Here is a 17,421-nt window from a genome sequence, read left to right as displayed (position 1 = left end):
ACCCCTTCCTCGCCTCCCTTCTTATCAAGGCCTTCTGTGACCTTTGTAATATTCTCCTCTCAATTTCTGTGACTCCCAATCCTCTTTCCTGCCTTATCTTCTTTCTTAGAGCCTGTCACCCTCTAGCATACTATATAGTTTTCTTATTTGTGTCTTCTTGCACTAGAATATGAACAACATGAAAACAGGGATTTTTATAGGTTTGTCAACTTATATGGTTCCCAGTGTATTAGTCCATCCTCATGTTGCTATAAAGGACTGTCTAAGACTGGGTAATTTATAAAGGAAAGAGGTTTAATTGACTCACAGTTCCACCTGGCTGGGGAGGCCTCAGGAAACTTACAATCATGGGGAAAGGGGAAGCAAACATGTCCTTCTTCACATGATGGCAGGAAGGAGAAGTGCCAAGCAAAAGGGGGAAAAGTCCTTTATAAAACCGTCAGATCTTGTGAGAACTCACTCACTAGCATGAGAACAGCAGGATGGGGTTAACACCACCGTGATTCAATTACCTCCTGCGGGGTCCCTCCCAGGACATTTAGGGATTATGAGAACTACAATTCAAGATGAGATTTGGGTAGGAACAAAGCCAAACCATAATCACTGAGTGTCTAGAACAGCACCTGACAAAGAGTAGGTTCTCAGTGTTGAATGAATGGATGAATGAATGATGGATGAATTTCAGGGAAATAAAAACAACACCACTTAAATCAAAGGCCATTACTTAATGAACCATTAGCTGGTAATGGAGTGTCACAAGGGTTACAAATTAGTCGATGAGTAGTTTTTCTTCCTTTCAGAATTTCTAAAGGTATACATTTAACCTTGGGAGTTTCCTTTATGTAATTAAGAAATAATCATGCTCAGCTACATCATAGGTTTGAGGTGAGGATTAAACGACATAATCCAGTGTATTAACATAGATCTTGAAACACTATTTTAAATTACTTATGTTTTTTGTTTTATTATTTTGACATCTGGAATCATTCAGAGACACAGTGGAAAAGAAAACGGATCTAAAAAGCTCTATTCTTGGAAACGAACCACTGAATTATTTTAATTGTAGCAAATCTCAGACTATTGATCCAATTGACCCAATTTTCTTTTAGAGATAATGACAGTGAATTCCCTAGCTAAGATAGCTATAACGCTTTAGAAAATTATGATATACGGTATATGCACATACTCTGAAACTGATGAAAACCAGATAAAATTCATAGCTTCCTGATTTAAACAACACACTGAAATAAGCATTTGTTTTCTTCAAGTTCACACTGTGGTAGGAAAGGAGCACATAAAAAAGAACTATACTCCAAAAGGTTTACATCTCCTAGTACCTTTACTTCCATGATTCAGTTCTCAGAAACTCATTATTCAGTTATCAGTTGCTTTTTGATCTTGAACCAATTACTAAGCCTAAAATAAGAATATATCACTTATTTTATGGGAGAACAGACACACATTAATAGGGATGTTTCTTCCAAGAGTCAACTCTATGAGACTTTAAACAAGCTTTCAATTGCAGACTTTAGGAGGAAAAACACAAGTTAATTGACTTGATTCTAAGACAGTACTTAAATTAAGTAGTCATATGCATATAGCAAGTGTTAAATAAATGGTGGGGAGAAAAAAAAAAGAGACAAAGGTGGCAATAAATCACCATGGAGCATTAAAAATCAAAACTCTACCACAGTGTTATTCAGTACGGTTCCCAGACCAGCAACTTCACCTTCACCAGGGAGCTTATTGGAAATGCAGAACCAATACCGCCACCCTAGCCCTTCTGAAATATTAGGGTAGGACCAGAGGCATACGCATACAGTTTTAACAAGTTCTTGGAGTAATTCTTATACATTGCTCTATTATATACATCTTACAGTCCTAAATATCTAATTGTTAATATTTGAGAGGTTGTTAGGATCAACAATATATGTGGAAAATATTATAAAAACTTTTCACAGTCAAATTTAAACAAAATATTGTATAGGAACTAGGCATTACTTCAAAACACAGTAACAAAAATAGAACTGGAATTATATTATGTCTTGTGGCATCTACAGTTATCAAATATTTAAGTTCTTCATTTCATCTCTCAATAAGAGAAAGCATAGTTTGATTAATAGGTTAAGTATTCTTAGAAATTCTGAAAGGTAATATTGACATCATTAATTTATACATGAAACAAATAAAAAACAAGAACTTCTTGCAACTTCCCAAAACAGTATGGGAAATAATTTTGAATAAGAGTTTCTGGTTTTTAGAATAACTGTATCTACTTAGCCTGCTGTTGCTTTACTTTAATAATGAAAGATATTTATTGTTTTCTGCTCTAAAGAAAGCTGTGCAGGGATAACAAACCCATCCTGTCAGCCATCTGAATAATGTCATGGAAAAATCATAGTGTTGGAGTTGGAATCCTAGCTTCATTACTTACATGGGACCTTGGTCAAGATACCTTACTTCTCTGAGCTTGATTTCTTCAAGTGTGAAATGTGGATAATAATAATTACTCTAGAGTTATGAGACTTGGAGAATATATAAAAGAGATACAGATATAGATATACACATATATAGAGAGATAAATATATTTTTTAGAGATAGATGTACTAAGAATATATATTAGAGGGTAATGTACATAAGGTATATTTCTTAGCACATACATGCCAAATAAATGTTAAATTGCTATTAACAAGATTTTATGCTCAACTAAATCTTTTAGTTAGGAAAAATGTACGACTAAACTACAGAGTTACAAAGATAGCCAAACTAGGAACAAAGTAAAAAATTGATTTCAAATGTTTGAGTTTATTTGATTATTATTGGAGATTATTTTCAAAATAATCTTCAAAATAATTTTCAAAATTATTTTAAAAATATCTAAACCAAATTAAATTTTAATTTGAGTCCAAATCACTCCGTTCACATACATTCGTTATGACCTTATCCTGTGCAAGAACCTGGTGTGTTCAAAGGATATAACAGTCTTTAACCTCATAATGTTCAACTCCAAAGGTAATTTTTAAAAATCTGATAAAACAATGTAAAAATTCTTTGGTTTCAGATTGAAGATTAGGGATAATGTTTTAAATAAATTTCTAATACATTATAAATTTATTTTAAAATTTTCAATTATAGTATAGATTATAGTAGAGATGAATTAATATTATAATACAGGTATGCTATCAAATTTACAGTATGTATTAATATATTATAGGTTAATAATTGAAATGGAGTTAGTATATATATAATTCATGAATTTTTGCTAGGTACAAGTGCAGAAAAATTGAATCAAGTAAATTGTGCACTTTGTTTCAGTTTATTTTTAGATAGAAGGAACTTAAACTAATTTATGTGATGGTAGAAGTGCTTTACTAGAGATAGAAAATGACAAAGAAAGAATGTAAAATTGTAAAAACTAAGTCCTTCAGGAGGAAAAAAGTGGCTTGGGGAGGCATGGGTCTTTGTCTGATGCATGTACCTTAATGCCTACTTGAAGAGGAAGGCTGCACATATGCTGTCAATGCTGGTAAGTTGGTAAACTTGGTGTTGGTAATGAAAGGGCTAATTTATTATTGCTTCTAATTCTCAATGGAATTTTGAAGTAAGGCAATGAGCTGATGAAAGGATATTAGCAGTTTGAGGAGATGAGAAATTTGGAAATAGTAGTTCTGGAGAATGGGACACATAAAATAAGAAGGTAAAAAAACTGCTGGCATATTTTAGTGCCTATTTTAGATTTGTGGTTATGAATTTAATTTAATCAAGGGTTGGTTGCCACCCAAATTTTTGCTGCTGTGTCCAACTGCTGGCTGGACCTTCTTGGGCACTGAATGTTGCCAAACCATGCCTATCAAGCCCATCTAGGCTTTGTGCATGGAACAATTCAGCACTCTGACAGGGTCCAGTCAGTTGCCACATCCTCTTTCTCATCTATGGCTGGTCCTTACCCTCTCTACTAAGCTTGAGAATAACCAAGTTTTAAGAAAAGCATATCATGGTATCTCCTCAGGAAGGGGACAATGACCTAGTGATTATTTTCTGGCATGTCTCCCTAAGAGGCCCAGTTGGTTGGTAGATTTGGTGTTGGTGATAGGATAGAGAAATTTTATTATTGATTATATTCAGTCAGTGGAGAGAGAATTCATTGTTATAAAATGAAGGTTTTGGGAAAAATAATATTCAACATCTCTTTGAACTCTAAAAATTCTATCACTCTTTGTTGGCTGCCACATCTTATTACACCCAAGAAAAAGTGTGTAAAGCTTACATAAGGTAAACCTAAAAGGTTTGTAAGTATGCTGTCATTTCTGATATGGATTCTACATATGCCCATTTGGAACAAAATTTATTAGAGTAGTTGAGACTTTGAAAATACTTTTCCCTTTCTATTCAAAATAAGTTCCCTGAAAGTTCAGTTAAATCTAAAACTTAGAATGTATCGAGCATTTATTATATGCCAGGTAATGCTCTATGTATTTTCTCCCTTATGGTCTTATTTAATAAGATAAATATACCAGAATGAATGGTCTGTTAAGTTCCTACTACTCTCATTTGATGAGGAGATCTACAGGCTTTAAGTAACCTAAGGTTTCACTTGAAGTGTGGAGCTGGGGTTAGACATAGGTATCCAATCCTATGCCTCCTGCTTCTCAGATAACTTCCACTTAAAATAACTGCTCTCTCTGAATATGATATAACTTAAAATTATGCTTGAACAATTACTAAAGTTTGCTACCAATCTGAATATCTATGTTCATCCAACTCTATCAAATATGGCATCATATCTCAATTGATGAGCAATGGTAATATGATGTTAACAATTTTTAAATGAAAATGTTCCCTTAGATTTTAAGCTATTGTACTAACAGATGAAAAATATGAAAGCTCCTAAAATTCAGAATGAATATAAAATGTTATTCTGACATATTCAATGTCAGTCATAAAACACTTAACATAGTTTTTGAATATTTTCTCATTCAGAGCTTTTCACGTGGTTTAATTATTGCATAAATGTTTATTGAGAGTCTGCTTATCAGCAAACATTGATTAACTATTTATGGGTTAACTTAAAGTTTCCCAGCCTGGAGGTAACCAAGATTATCAAGTTATATGGGTTTCTATGTGGCAGGCTCTGTTCTAAATGCTTTAGGTACACAATTCTACTTAATCCTCATAATAAACCCCATGAGGTACTATAATGATCATCCCCATTTTCCCATGAAAAAACTGAAGGATAGCTAGTTGAAGTTATATGGATGATGTCACATAAGTTCTTTGCTTTTAATCACTGTGATATATGTATATATATACACACACATATACATATATATACATATATGTATATATACACACACATATATACATATATGTGAGAGAGATTTGTATATACATATAATATTTATGTGTTTTTTTAATTAGACTATGTGAAGTTTATAATTTAGTGTATTCTTGTACACTTAGGGATTAAGAGGAAAGAGGTAACTAAGTATAAAAACTGAAACAGAGAAATGCAGAAAAGACTATAGGAACAGAGCAGAATGCACTTGACTCTGCCTGAGGTGGGGTGAGAAAATGATCAGAAAAGCATTGCTGAGGAGATGAGGGTGGTAGAGGGTCTAGAAAGATGCAATGATGTTTTCCCAGAGGTGAATGAAGAACGTTCTACCAAAGAAGCCCTGCTTAGAAGGAAACAGGGTGGTATGAGGATGCAGCCCTCGTGGGAAAGTACAAGTACTCTGGCACTGATAATCCAAAGAAGGTATAAATGGAAAATTGTTGGGAGATTGCAGCAGAACCTTAGCAGAGGCCAGATTTTGAAGGCCCTTATATGGAATGCTTAGAAATTATGCTTTAGTCTCCAAGTAGTGGAAACTTCTAAAAATTTTAAGCGGGGAAGTGTCATGATTTCGACTATTGTAGGAATTTTACTTAGGTCTTATTGTAGAGGTGGATTCAGATGCTGTAAGCAATATAATAATTTAGGAGGTTATTGAAACAGTGATCATAAAGCACAGATGTTTCAATCCCTATGAAAACTAAAACAATATATTAATTCAAAACCATTGTGTACCTTCTGACTAGTAGTCCCAGGGTGAACTGGAGTTCAAAGCTGGACAAGATATATTAATAATAGTCAATAACATGTTTTGACATTTTTCATTGAAGGAATTTGAAGTAATTAATTACTGGCCTTTCCATTACCCTATTTTCAATGCCTCATTTAGTGTTATACTTTTGACATCACTGTTTAAATATACATTTGCTCTCACTTGTCACAGGCTTAGCAGGGTTCCAGTAGATTCTGCTAAGCATGACAACCAACAACTAAAACAGTTTGCAAGTGCAGAGACCTTAAAAAATACACCCCAGTCACCTTTTTTGGACATCTCAGAACCAACAATATCATGCAGAATACCATGCCAGATAAAACATATTAAAATTAAAACATATGGGGTTTAATTTTAACCCTTTTTTAAATCAACAGATTAAAGTTGGATGAGAGCTATGACTATACTTACAGAAAGCTTTAAAAAAGAATAAAAGCCACTTCTTGTAAGGTTTGTATATGATTACAATTATGGAGACATAACTCTAAATTTAAAAGAATGCTTACTTTAAAATTACATAATATGTAAAATTCTCTAAGTACCTTCACGTATGTTATGTCAGTTGATGAGTGGAATAACTTTTAAGAATGATAAGTAAATAATATCATTGCTATGATTCTATAGATGAAAACAATGCATCTCAGAAATATCAAAAAATGTATTCAAGGTCAAAGTCAGTAATTTGTTGAATCAGCACTGTACCATAACTCAGATTTCCTTAATATAAATTATATGCTACTTCTTCTTGATCATATTGACTGCCAGGGGTAAATAAATAATCATTTATTCATCTATTCATTCATTCATTCATTCATTCTTCACACATTTACTTAGTGCCTATTAGTACAAAACACTGTATTGGGTGCTGTGAGATTTATGGAGATTATAAATCAGCTTTGTTGCTTAGGGGACCAGCAAGGGAAATAAGAGGTTCAGTAATAGCTGTGAAGGAGTGGAAAATCATGCCTAATAAGACAGTTACAGAAAGGAATATGAAAGCTCATCATTGAAATAAATGATTTCTGGCTAAGGAATCATGGAAAGCTGTATAAGCAAAGTGGTATTTTAGGTGAGTCCTAATGAGTGGTTGGGATTTGGGCAAAGAGAGATAGGGTGTAAATTCCAAGGAGTGAAAACAGAATGAGCCGAAGAAGAGAGGAAATCGAGATGTTCTTGAGAAACTGTGAATCATCCATTTCTCTGGTATAGAGTTTGAAGGTAGAAGGAGAAAGATAAGGCTAAAAATATTGTTTAATAACTGGACTGAGGTGTTCATAATTTTCAGAGGAGGCAGAATGGGGTGATGAAAAATAATAAAGTCACACAAGTTAAGGTTCAAATAGCTCTGCTGCTTAAGAAACTGTGTGACCATGATCAATTTATGTAATTTCTCTAAAATGTTCATATGCCATCCATAAAATGTGGACATTTGTAAAATATTTGAGAAATATTTTTCAAATAAAAAATTTTTACCTTCAGTGTGAATGTGAAGATCAAATAACAGGATGTCTGAAAAACAAATGGCACAAGAAGGCCTTCAGTATAAAATTATTTATTTTCCTATTCTTTGGAGTCAGTGGGGGAACAGGGAGCGTGTTTGCTGGGGATGGTGATGTCATGAGAGTCAGTTTTAGTAAATCAAATGTGTTGGGTAAATTAGAGGAGACAGGGGCTGGGCAAGGTGGCTCATTCCTGTAGTTCCAGCATTTTGGGAGGGCAAGGTTGGTGGATCACTTAAGCCCAGGAGTTAGAGACCAGCTTGGGCAACATGGTGAAACCCTGTCTCTACAAAAAATGCAAAAATCAGCCAGGCATGATGGTGCACACCTGTAGTCCTCCAGGTACTTGGGAGGCTGAAGCAGGAGGATGACTTGGGCCTGGGAGGTTGAGGCTGCAGTGAGCCATGATTATGACACTGCACTCCAGCCTAGGTGACACAGCAGGACCCTATCTCAAAAAACACTATAAATAAATAAATAAATAAATAAATAAATAAATAAATAAAATAGAAGAGAGATTAAAAGATGAGAAGCAGAAAGTCTTTCATTGTTATTATTATTATTTTTTACAGTAAGGCATGGAAAAAATGCCTCAATGAGGTAACACTACTGGGAATATATCTAGAATTATAAAAGAACACTGAAACAAACTCTAATTACATCAAGGTAAAGTACTTACAGGAAAAGAAGAAATCAAAATTAATTTTAGAATATTGCCATAGGAAAAAACTGAATGAAACCAAACTTTGAAATAAAAAGACTTTTATATTGAGCTCATATTCAAAACAGGGGCTCTAGGTCTTTTGGTCCTCTTATCTTTGATTTCTAAGACAAGTCATTTGCATGACACAAGATATTGTCAGCCTTCTGCAACTGGATAATGTCCACCTTTAAGTACAGCTATTTAGGAAACTCAACAGAATTACCGAACAGGGATTCACTTCAATGGCTTTTTAAAAAGACTCTTGAAAATTATGGACTTTGAGCTTAAGAGTGTGCCAATAGTTTACTTGACCACAATTCTAGTATCCGAAAACCCATATGGTCAAATAGGAATTGGCAGCTCTTTGTCAAATGGTTTGACTATTGAGCCATTCTTTTTAAAATGGATGTGTGAGGTGTCAAAGCCACCCTCTCCATTTGTTATATTCATTTTACAGAGTCAAAGTAAGGCTTGAAGGAAACTCTTGTTTTTCCTGAACTTCTAACAGTAAACATGTAAATTTTTCTAAATGTTTAAGTATCAACTAAATATTTATGAAAGTAATGACTGAACTCATATAACCAATATAATTGATATTTATTGAGTATTGTCTGGGTGTAACATGCTGCTTAAAACTACGCCTTGAATAAAAGAAGTGGATGGAAGAGGAAGCATGCGTGACTGTGATGTTTACAATAAGCTGATGGGAAATGAGTGTGTGTGTACACACATGCCTATGAAATGAAATAATCAAACTCTATTCCCCTAAGCTTACTTGACTCTTTCTCCTATCAGAGTGGCTGAAAGAATTCAGTTACTTTTTCAGGGTTTCCTACACTAGGACAATTCTAACTTGAAAATTTAATATCTAAAAGCAATATTTTGTAAACTAGAAGACACGTTCCCCTCCCTTGACAGGCCACTGCCATCCACAGAGGAGGCCTATCTGGACCCTATCTTCCTAGACCAAACTAGGCCACCAGAGCTCCCAACTGAGTGGCTGCCTATACAGTGTGGCTATAGCTGGCAAGGCCCAGCTGAGTCAATCTCCAGAAAGAGGCTATAATTAAAACCAGAAACTTACCACTTTCTAAGAGATTATCTGGAAAAAAAAAATCCCACCATGCTTTTCATCCCCGTTTATTTAAGTCTTTACCAAAACTCCAAACTTTCCAATATATTTGCTTTCATTCAGATTCTAATATCTATATGTATATGTCCCTCCTGTACTCTCACTCAATCCTTTCCCCATCCCAACTCCCTAACACTTTCCAATATCCCCACTGTTACTTAGCAAAATCCTCCTTAAAACTTCTGTTTTCTAAGAGATGGGGTCTTGCTCTGTTACCCAGGCTAGAGTGCAGTGGCCCAATCATAGCTCTTTGCAGCCTCAAATTCCTGTGCCCAAGGGATCCTCCCACCTCAGCCTCCCTAGTAGCTGGGACTACAGGTGCATGCCACCACACATAGCTAATTATTTTTAATTTTTAGAGACAGGGTCTCACTATGTTGTGCAGTCTGGTCTCAAAGCAAAATCCTCTTTAACTTCATCTCTTCCCTGGACAGCCCCTGTACCTTTTTGCTGTAATTAATTGCTGGCTGTCCCTGCCATATTTTCAAGTTGGGGCTGGGTTTTTACTCACATCCCAATATTCACAGAACCTGGAGCAGGTATGCATGCCATCTTAGTTTCTCACTGGCACTCATTCATCCCAGCACTGGCTCGCTGTCCTCTTTGCTACTATTTCTCTTTTTGTTCTCAGTGATTTCTCAATGGATATCCATGGGAGTGATTATTCAACACTCTGTACTTCAAATACTTTGCCTTCCTTACTTCCAAAGATGTTTTCCCCCATCCAACCTTAGCACTCATTACCCTGTAATTTTCAAAACCTGTACTACATAACTAAATTTTGATCCCATGCATACACTTTCTCAATCACTATTATCTATGTTTTCAACTTTGTAAGTTTACTGTAGTGTTCTCATTTCAATGACATACAGACAGTTAATTTATTGACCCCAGCACTTTTTAAGAGAACATAAGCCCCTATAGTATTCCCCCTTTCTTTGCAAAGAGTCCACGATCCACCATGCTATTTATTTGGCAAATCTCAAAAACTAGTTAATTCCACCTCTTCAACTGTACTTCTGCACACAAGCACCAAGAAGGGTGGGAGAAAAACAAACAAAAAATGCCTGATGTCTGTTAAAATTTATGACCACAAATCTCAAGTGGGCTCTCATTACAGCCCAGTATTTTTACTGCATTTCTTTACCCAATTCACTTTCTCACTCTCCTAGCAGATATTTTGTATCTCTCTCTGTCACTCGTTAAACCTTCAGATCTTCATTCTCAGCTAATTACCTCATTTATTATTTTACTTAGAAAGTAGGATAATTCAGAAGAGAACTACTTCAGAGTCCCAAAACCAAATCTTCCAAGCTATTTGCATCTGTACATCTATACTCTCTCTTCTTTCCTAGGAAAATTAGTGAACTGGTAAAAAATAGCCAATGCAATTTTGAAGAACAGGCAGGAGGATTTACATTCAAGATATTAAAATTTATTAGAAAGCTATAGTAGTTAAGAGAACATACCATTGACACAACAAATAGCTAAACAGTGAAAACAATGAGAATTGGAATGGAAAAGTGCAGAAACAGACCAAACATGTGCATTCATCTGACTTATGAAAAAGTGATGCTGCAGTGTAATGGAGACGGTATGGTCTTTTTAATAAACAGTGTAGGTCAAATGGGTATAAACATGGAAAAACTAATCTTGAACTCTCATTTACACCATACTAAAAACTAATTTCAGATGAATCGTAATCTAAATATAAAAACAAAACAATAAAACTCTTAGGGATAAAAGACCATGGTCATGATCTTGGGGTAGAGAGAATATCTTCAATAGGACATAAAAAGAAAAAGATTATAACATGGATTACAAGAAAATTAAAACCTCCTGTTAATTAAAAAAAAGAAAAAGAAAAACAACTAAAGAAACCAAACACACCACAACCACTAAAAAAATACACTAAAAAACCAAAACACTGTTGAGGAGAATGAAGAAGCAAGCCACAGCATGGGCAAAGAGACTTGCAATACAAATCTCTAACAAAGGAATAGAATATATAAATAACTACCACAAATTAATAAGGCAGAAACAATCATCTAAAGAGAAAATAGGCAAAATATTTGAATAAATACTTCTTTAAAGGGGATATAAAATTGATTCATAAAAATGTGAAAAGATGCTCAACTTTATTAATTGTCAGGAAAATGCAAATTTAAATCATAATGATGTAGCAGTGAATAATGACCAGAGTGGCTAAAATGAAAAAAGATAATAATAAATGTTGACAAAGATATGAAGCAAGTAGAACTTTCTATACAATTACTGGTGAGAGTATAAACTGGTAGAATCACTTTGGGAAACTTGAGCAGTATCTACCAAAACTGAATATACACATCCCTTTAACCCAGGATTTCCACTTCTTGATAGATATCTAAAAGAAATGCATACCTATGTTCACAAAGAAACATACACAAGTATTTTTATGGTAGCACTGTTTATAATAACCCAACTATGGAAACAACCCAAATGTCTATTAACAGTAGAATGGGTAAATAAATTGTAATATGCTTATGCAAAGGAATACTATTCAATGATAGCAAATAAATTATATATACAGGAAACAACATTGAAAAATTTTACAAACATAATGCTAAAAGAAACCAGACATAGAAGAGTATCCTCTCTGTAACTCAATTTGTATAAAGTTCAAAACCAGGCAAAATTAATTTAAGGTGTGAGAAATTGGGAAAGTGATTATCCATGGTGAGGGGTACCAGTTGGGTAGGGGGTTGTTTTAAGCACAGCAAATTTATCAAATATCCTATTAGAAATAAACATTATTTGAGTCACCTTTGCATTTGTTAACAGTGATCATCATGGTATTTCAAGTGGGATAAATGAATAACAAAATAGTAAAAACACAAAATTACTATCAAAGATATGAATTCAATTCAGATTGTCAACCTTTCCTTCTCTAAAGTCTGCATAAAACAAGTCTAGGTTTTGCAAAACTTATAATTCTCTTTATGAAGCCTTCACTATATTCTCTTTTAAGAAAAGAAAGATATTTTTAATCCATATCTTTATTTGCAAAACTGTAAAAACAAAAGTGAGTAAATTACTTTGAAATAAATCAAACACAGGCAGTCACTTTCCCAATCAACCTTTTATCTCATCAGGACAACTCTGAACACCTAGAATGCTGTTTCTCAAAGCCCAGTGCATAGAATCCCTACATTACTACCCCTCTTGGAATCTGTTGCTACATCAATATAAAATGGGCATAACAATAGCAACTATCTAAAGTTGTTAGAAGGATTAAATGAGACAATGCACATAAAATTCATTAACACAGTGACTGCTCAGCAGATGGTAACATTTAATACTAACAATCTTAATTTATTTTTGATAATGTCATCATCATAATAACCTGACATGCTCACTAAATCACTATTGATTTCTAGACTCAACCCTGGACCTAACCAAAGCTGAAGGGCCCAGAAATCTGCATTTTAACTAGCATTTGGACTGATTCTTTTTGCACACTACAGCTTGAGAACTACTATCCAGAGATTAGGGCTTACTTCTTGTTTCTTCTTCATAGCTCCATTGCAGGGGTCTGTACACATGAATGCTTATTGACAGGCTGGCTGATATTCAATATTGCCAGACTAGTATGATGTAAATTATTAAGGGAATCTGCAATTTGTTATAGATTTGTGTAGTAAAAGAAAATAGATTTTTAATTTTTGACTCCAGAAAAATATAAAGGGAGGGCTGTTTTGTTAACAGTATCAAAAGTAACTTCAGCTTCAATTATGTAAACTCTTTGTCATGTGAAGATATTTGAATCATGTCACACTTCTCATAACCCATTTTATTTCCCTTAAAATAGTTTAGTTCGTTTCAGTTTTTTTATTGCTTCCTTTTTTTTTTGGAAGATTCACAAGGCATAGACATGTGTTCACAGAGAGAACAAATGACCATATTCTCTGGGACCTGCATTATTAACTCATTTATGCCTAGTGTTCCATTATTGGAATTCTAAGCATGTGGGATTTATTTATATACTACTGCTCAAGATCATTACCAGAGTCTGATTGCAAAAATTCAAAAAATTGCAACCTCAGGCATAAATGGGTTAATGAGTCCAGAACTGGGCTTCCATAACCGCTTTATTTCTTACCTCTGTGCTCATTTAAAGGAAGGTTCCAGTAATTTGTCTAAAAGGAGAAATTGCAAGTGAAAAGGTATACAAATGTTTAATTCAAATAGAAATTTAAATCAAATCACAGTAGCTATTTGTACTTTTTGCCTATAAAAGTTATACAACCTGTTGCACTGAATGAAAATTTTTAATGAGAAAAGAAATCTCATCAGATATTTGATTGCATTGAAATTACAGAGAAGTTAATCTTTCACCAAAGAGAAAAAATTAGGAAATATTTTCAGCTTAGTTCCTGTTTCGTTTTATTAAGTAAACATAATGGTTAAAAGATAAAACCTACATATTGTTTCAATGCAAGATAATGTTTAAGAACAAATTTTCTTGTTTGGTGAAAAGTCTTGAACATACGCTTTACTGTGAAAAATAAATTCATACAGTTCAGTTACATATTTTCAACCACTGTTGGCTATCTGTGTAAATCTAAATTCTATAAGTTACTTGAAGAGGTCCAGTGAAGCTTTGTGAGACATTTATTTCATGAGCCAAATATAAGCGTGTTTGGGGTTAAACATGAAGAACTTGACCTCTAGGCCACCAGATGGACTTATTATTTTCCAGCCAATAATCTATTCCTTTATAAATATCAAATACCCTTGATTTTCTGATGCCACAATTAACCTTTAAAATGACTCTGAAGTACAGTGAGACTTTTCTCATTCTCAGGAGAGGGAAGGATAATAATTTTTTTCTTTTCTGGCAATGATGTTAAGTTCTGACAGTTTGCTAAGCAGTGGAAATCATGCTGTAAGCAAAAGTCTCTGCAAGACAGAGATTCTTACAAAATAGTCTTTATTTTTCCAATGGATACTGGCTACTTTTATAGGATCCAATTCCAAGAACAACTTCACATAAGCAAGGGTTCCCTGTCCTGCAACTGAAATCACAAGACATAGATTGAAATGGCTAAGGCTTTTCTTCTACCTCTGTCCAGCTTAACCCCTGCCCTTCCTAGTTTATCTTTGTTCCACAGGCTGAATTTGTACATCCAAATCAATTACAGTAGCCTATGTTCTGATAGGATAGAGTAAAAATATGAAAATGCGTGAACATTTTAAGTAGAAGATTTAGCTATTTAGCAAAACAGCAACAATATGAAAAGCACTTTACTTAAGCATACAAATAGTCTGATTTCTGTTGGTTACTCAGAAAATTCCAGACCTGTGAAGAGCAGCAGAAAACTGCAGATGAAGTTTGACTCCTCTTGAGCACTTACCATTGTATTTCCTTGCCTTTTGAGAATTGCTTTGGTAATTAAATATGGCCTTCATTACAGGGTCTCATAAGAGAAAATGGCCCATCAAAGACCAAAGCAGAGTCGTACATAAACTGGTCATATTTTACATTATATCTGTTTCATTGGCTCATTTTCTCTGATAATTCAATTCTAGATTTAAAAATGCACCAAGAGTAAAATAAAATTTTGATCTTTCTTATCAGTGATGGTGAGTGTGAATTCTAGTATGACATCTGAAACAAAATCTGAGCATGCTCAAAAGTAGAATAGATTTGGAATAGGAGACCATTTCCGGAAATCTCTGGTTGGTGGGTATTTATACATTCTCATCTCATTTAAAAACTTACAATTGACTCTGTAAACAGGAAAACTAGACTACACTCGTGACTAGAAAATTAAGATCATTAACATTGTATCCATTTTAACACGGTACCCCAATAACATATATCATTCATTCATTCTTCATTCATTCAGTTGTTCCCCATATTTTCTGTTACTCCCTTAAGTTTGGAGCTGGATCTTAATTAAATGCTTAAGATTTCTCCAAAGAATAAATATAAGAAGTAGGAACACTTACTTTCCAGTAATAAACTGACTCCTGGATGGTGTGCAAATAGGCTGGACATAGTAGTTCTCCAGTTTAACTCCTTCGGCAGCGAGCTTGTCAAGAGTGGGCGTTTTAATCTCAGATCCGTGGTAACCCACATCTCTAAATCCCTGATCATCCGCTAGGATGAAAATGAGATGGGGCTGGGAGGTGGAAGTTGTGCTGGGCTCTAGTCTGTCTCCAGCTTGAGCTAGTAAGGCCCCTTCTTCCTCCTCTTCTAAACCCTGGCCCCAGGACAGGTAACCGTAAGTGAGGAGGCAGAGGATCCAGAATCCTGCCAGCGCCCCCATTGCTAGCATCTTTCCAGGACAGACCCAGGCCTGTGGAGAAGGCGGAGGCGGATGCCCCGCACAGCCCCTGGGAGCCATTCACTCGGGTCCCAGGTGAGACTCCACGCGGAGAACCACGCGCCCCGCGCCGCTGCGGGCGCACACATGCACCCAACAGACGGTGGAGACTCTCCACCTGGCAAGAAATCCTCCTCTCCTCTCAGCTGTCACCATGTCCGACAACTTTAATCTTCCATAAGTGATGGCTTAATGGATGGGACTCTGGAAGAACAAGGAGGGCTCGCTCTTCTCCAGCATATTTCACTTTCTCCTCCTCCTCCCCACTGCCTAGAGCAGCTTCCACATAAGAAAAAAAAAAAAAAAAAAAGTTAATATCTCCCCCCAAAAGTTCTCTGGAGAAAAAAAACAAGCAAAGAATTGAGAATCACACTGGACAGGAACTTTTCGTGGCCAGAGCGCCCTCGACGTTGGGGAGCAAAGCTGACTGTCCTGGCAGTGCTGGTACGGAGGGCAGTGGGAACGGCTGTCTGTCCTGCGGTCCCCACACCTGGAAAGAACTGCGAAGTGGACGCGTCGCGTCGGGCTCTCATCGGACAGATAAACTGCCGTAGTGTACGGCCTCTTGATCACCTTCTCCACTTTCCCAGGGCTCTCTGTTTTCCCCAGTCCTTTCCCAGGCGTTTGCCAATCTCCCCAACACTCACCAGGCGGCGAAGTGAGGAAAAAGCCGTTTCCTGATCTCCCTCCACCTCTGCAGAAACTCCCGGCAGCAATTCCTTTTCCCGGCTGCTGGGGAGCCTGAAGGCCAAACCCGGGTCCCTAGCCCCGTGGCCGGCCAGCGCGGAGCCCGTTTGGCCTTTGCGGAGCTGGCGCACCCGGCGCAGGCGCTACAAGCTGCGTGCGTTTTCTCAGCTAACTTATTTAGCTTTGGCACTCCGAGTTCTTTTGCCTCCTCCCTCTTTTCTCTCCAGTGAATCACAGAACGGTACTTTCTTCCTTAGCTCCCCCGGGAAGAGGGGGAGGGGGAAAGGACGGTTTAGAGGCTCGATCTTTCCTTTTTCTTGTCCAGGAGGTGGATGGCCAAGGCAGAGGAGGCTTTGCCAGAAGGAGAGCTGCGTGGTGCTCGAGCCTGACGGGATTCCGGGGTATCCGGCTGAGCTACCGCTTCCCAAGAATGTTGCCTCCTGCCCATCAACCCGCGAGAGGGAAAGGACGGCGGCGGCGCGAATGGGGAATGGTGAAGGCGCTTCTTTTCGTGGGTCTGTTGGTGAAGAGCCCTGTCTCCCATCCCTAAAGTTGCGCTTGCAAACTTTTTCTGGCTTCTGGAGGGAGTCAGAGAGAAGGAGCAGGAGTAAAAACAAAATGCGTAGGACACTCTTTCCTCTCTTCAACTTCCTTTTCAGGTTTTCCTTTATTAGTTCCCCTACCCCCATCATTTTCTTACTCCTCTTGTCCCTACCTCCTTTTTTTTTTTTTTTTCCACTAATGATGACAAATTTTAAGTTTTATTTCCTCTCCCAATAGTTGGCTTTTACAGCCTGATTCTTCGTTACCTTTTCCCTATGTGAAGATACTGGAATTGCCCGCTCCCTCTTACCTCTACCCTAACTTACCCACAGGGTGTCTCCAGCCAAGAGCATGGAGAGGAAGAGTTATGCGTTTCTCCTTC

General features: G+C 36.3%; 1 protein-coding gene across 2 annotated transcripts in view; it reads right to left on the bottom strand.

The window, feature by feature from the left end:
- Positions 1 to 16,567, bottom strand: part of LOC105486220 (arylsulfatase family member J) — an 87,819-nt gene extending 71,252 nt beyond the window's left edge. For both annotated transcript variants that reach the window (XM_011748934.3, XM_011748935.3), the window contains exons 1-2: positions 16,457 to 16,567; positions 15,433 to 16,088 (exon numbers count right to left, since the gene is read on the bottom strand). In XM_011748934.3, coding sequence (XP_011747236.1) covers positions 15,433 to 15,830 — 398 coding nt within the window. In that variant the 5' untranslated portion in view covers positions 15,831 to 16,088; positions 16,457 to 16,567. The remainder of the gene's footprint in view (positions 1 to 15,432; positions 16,089 to 16,456) is intronic.
- Positions 16,568 to 17,421: the final 854 nt, after the last annotated feature.

This window comes from Macaca nemestrina, chromosome 3 (genome assembly GCF_043159975.1).
Source record: "Macaca nemestrina isolate mMacNem1 chromosome 3, mMacNem.hap1, whole genome shotgun sequence".
NCBI classification, from domain to species: domain Eukaryota; kingdom Metazoa; phylum Chordata; class Mammalia; order Primates; family Cercopithecidae; genus Macaca; species Macaca nemestrina.
This window is presented reverse-complemented; position numbering and strand designations above follow the sequence as displayed.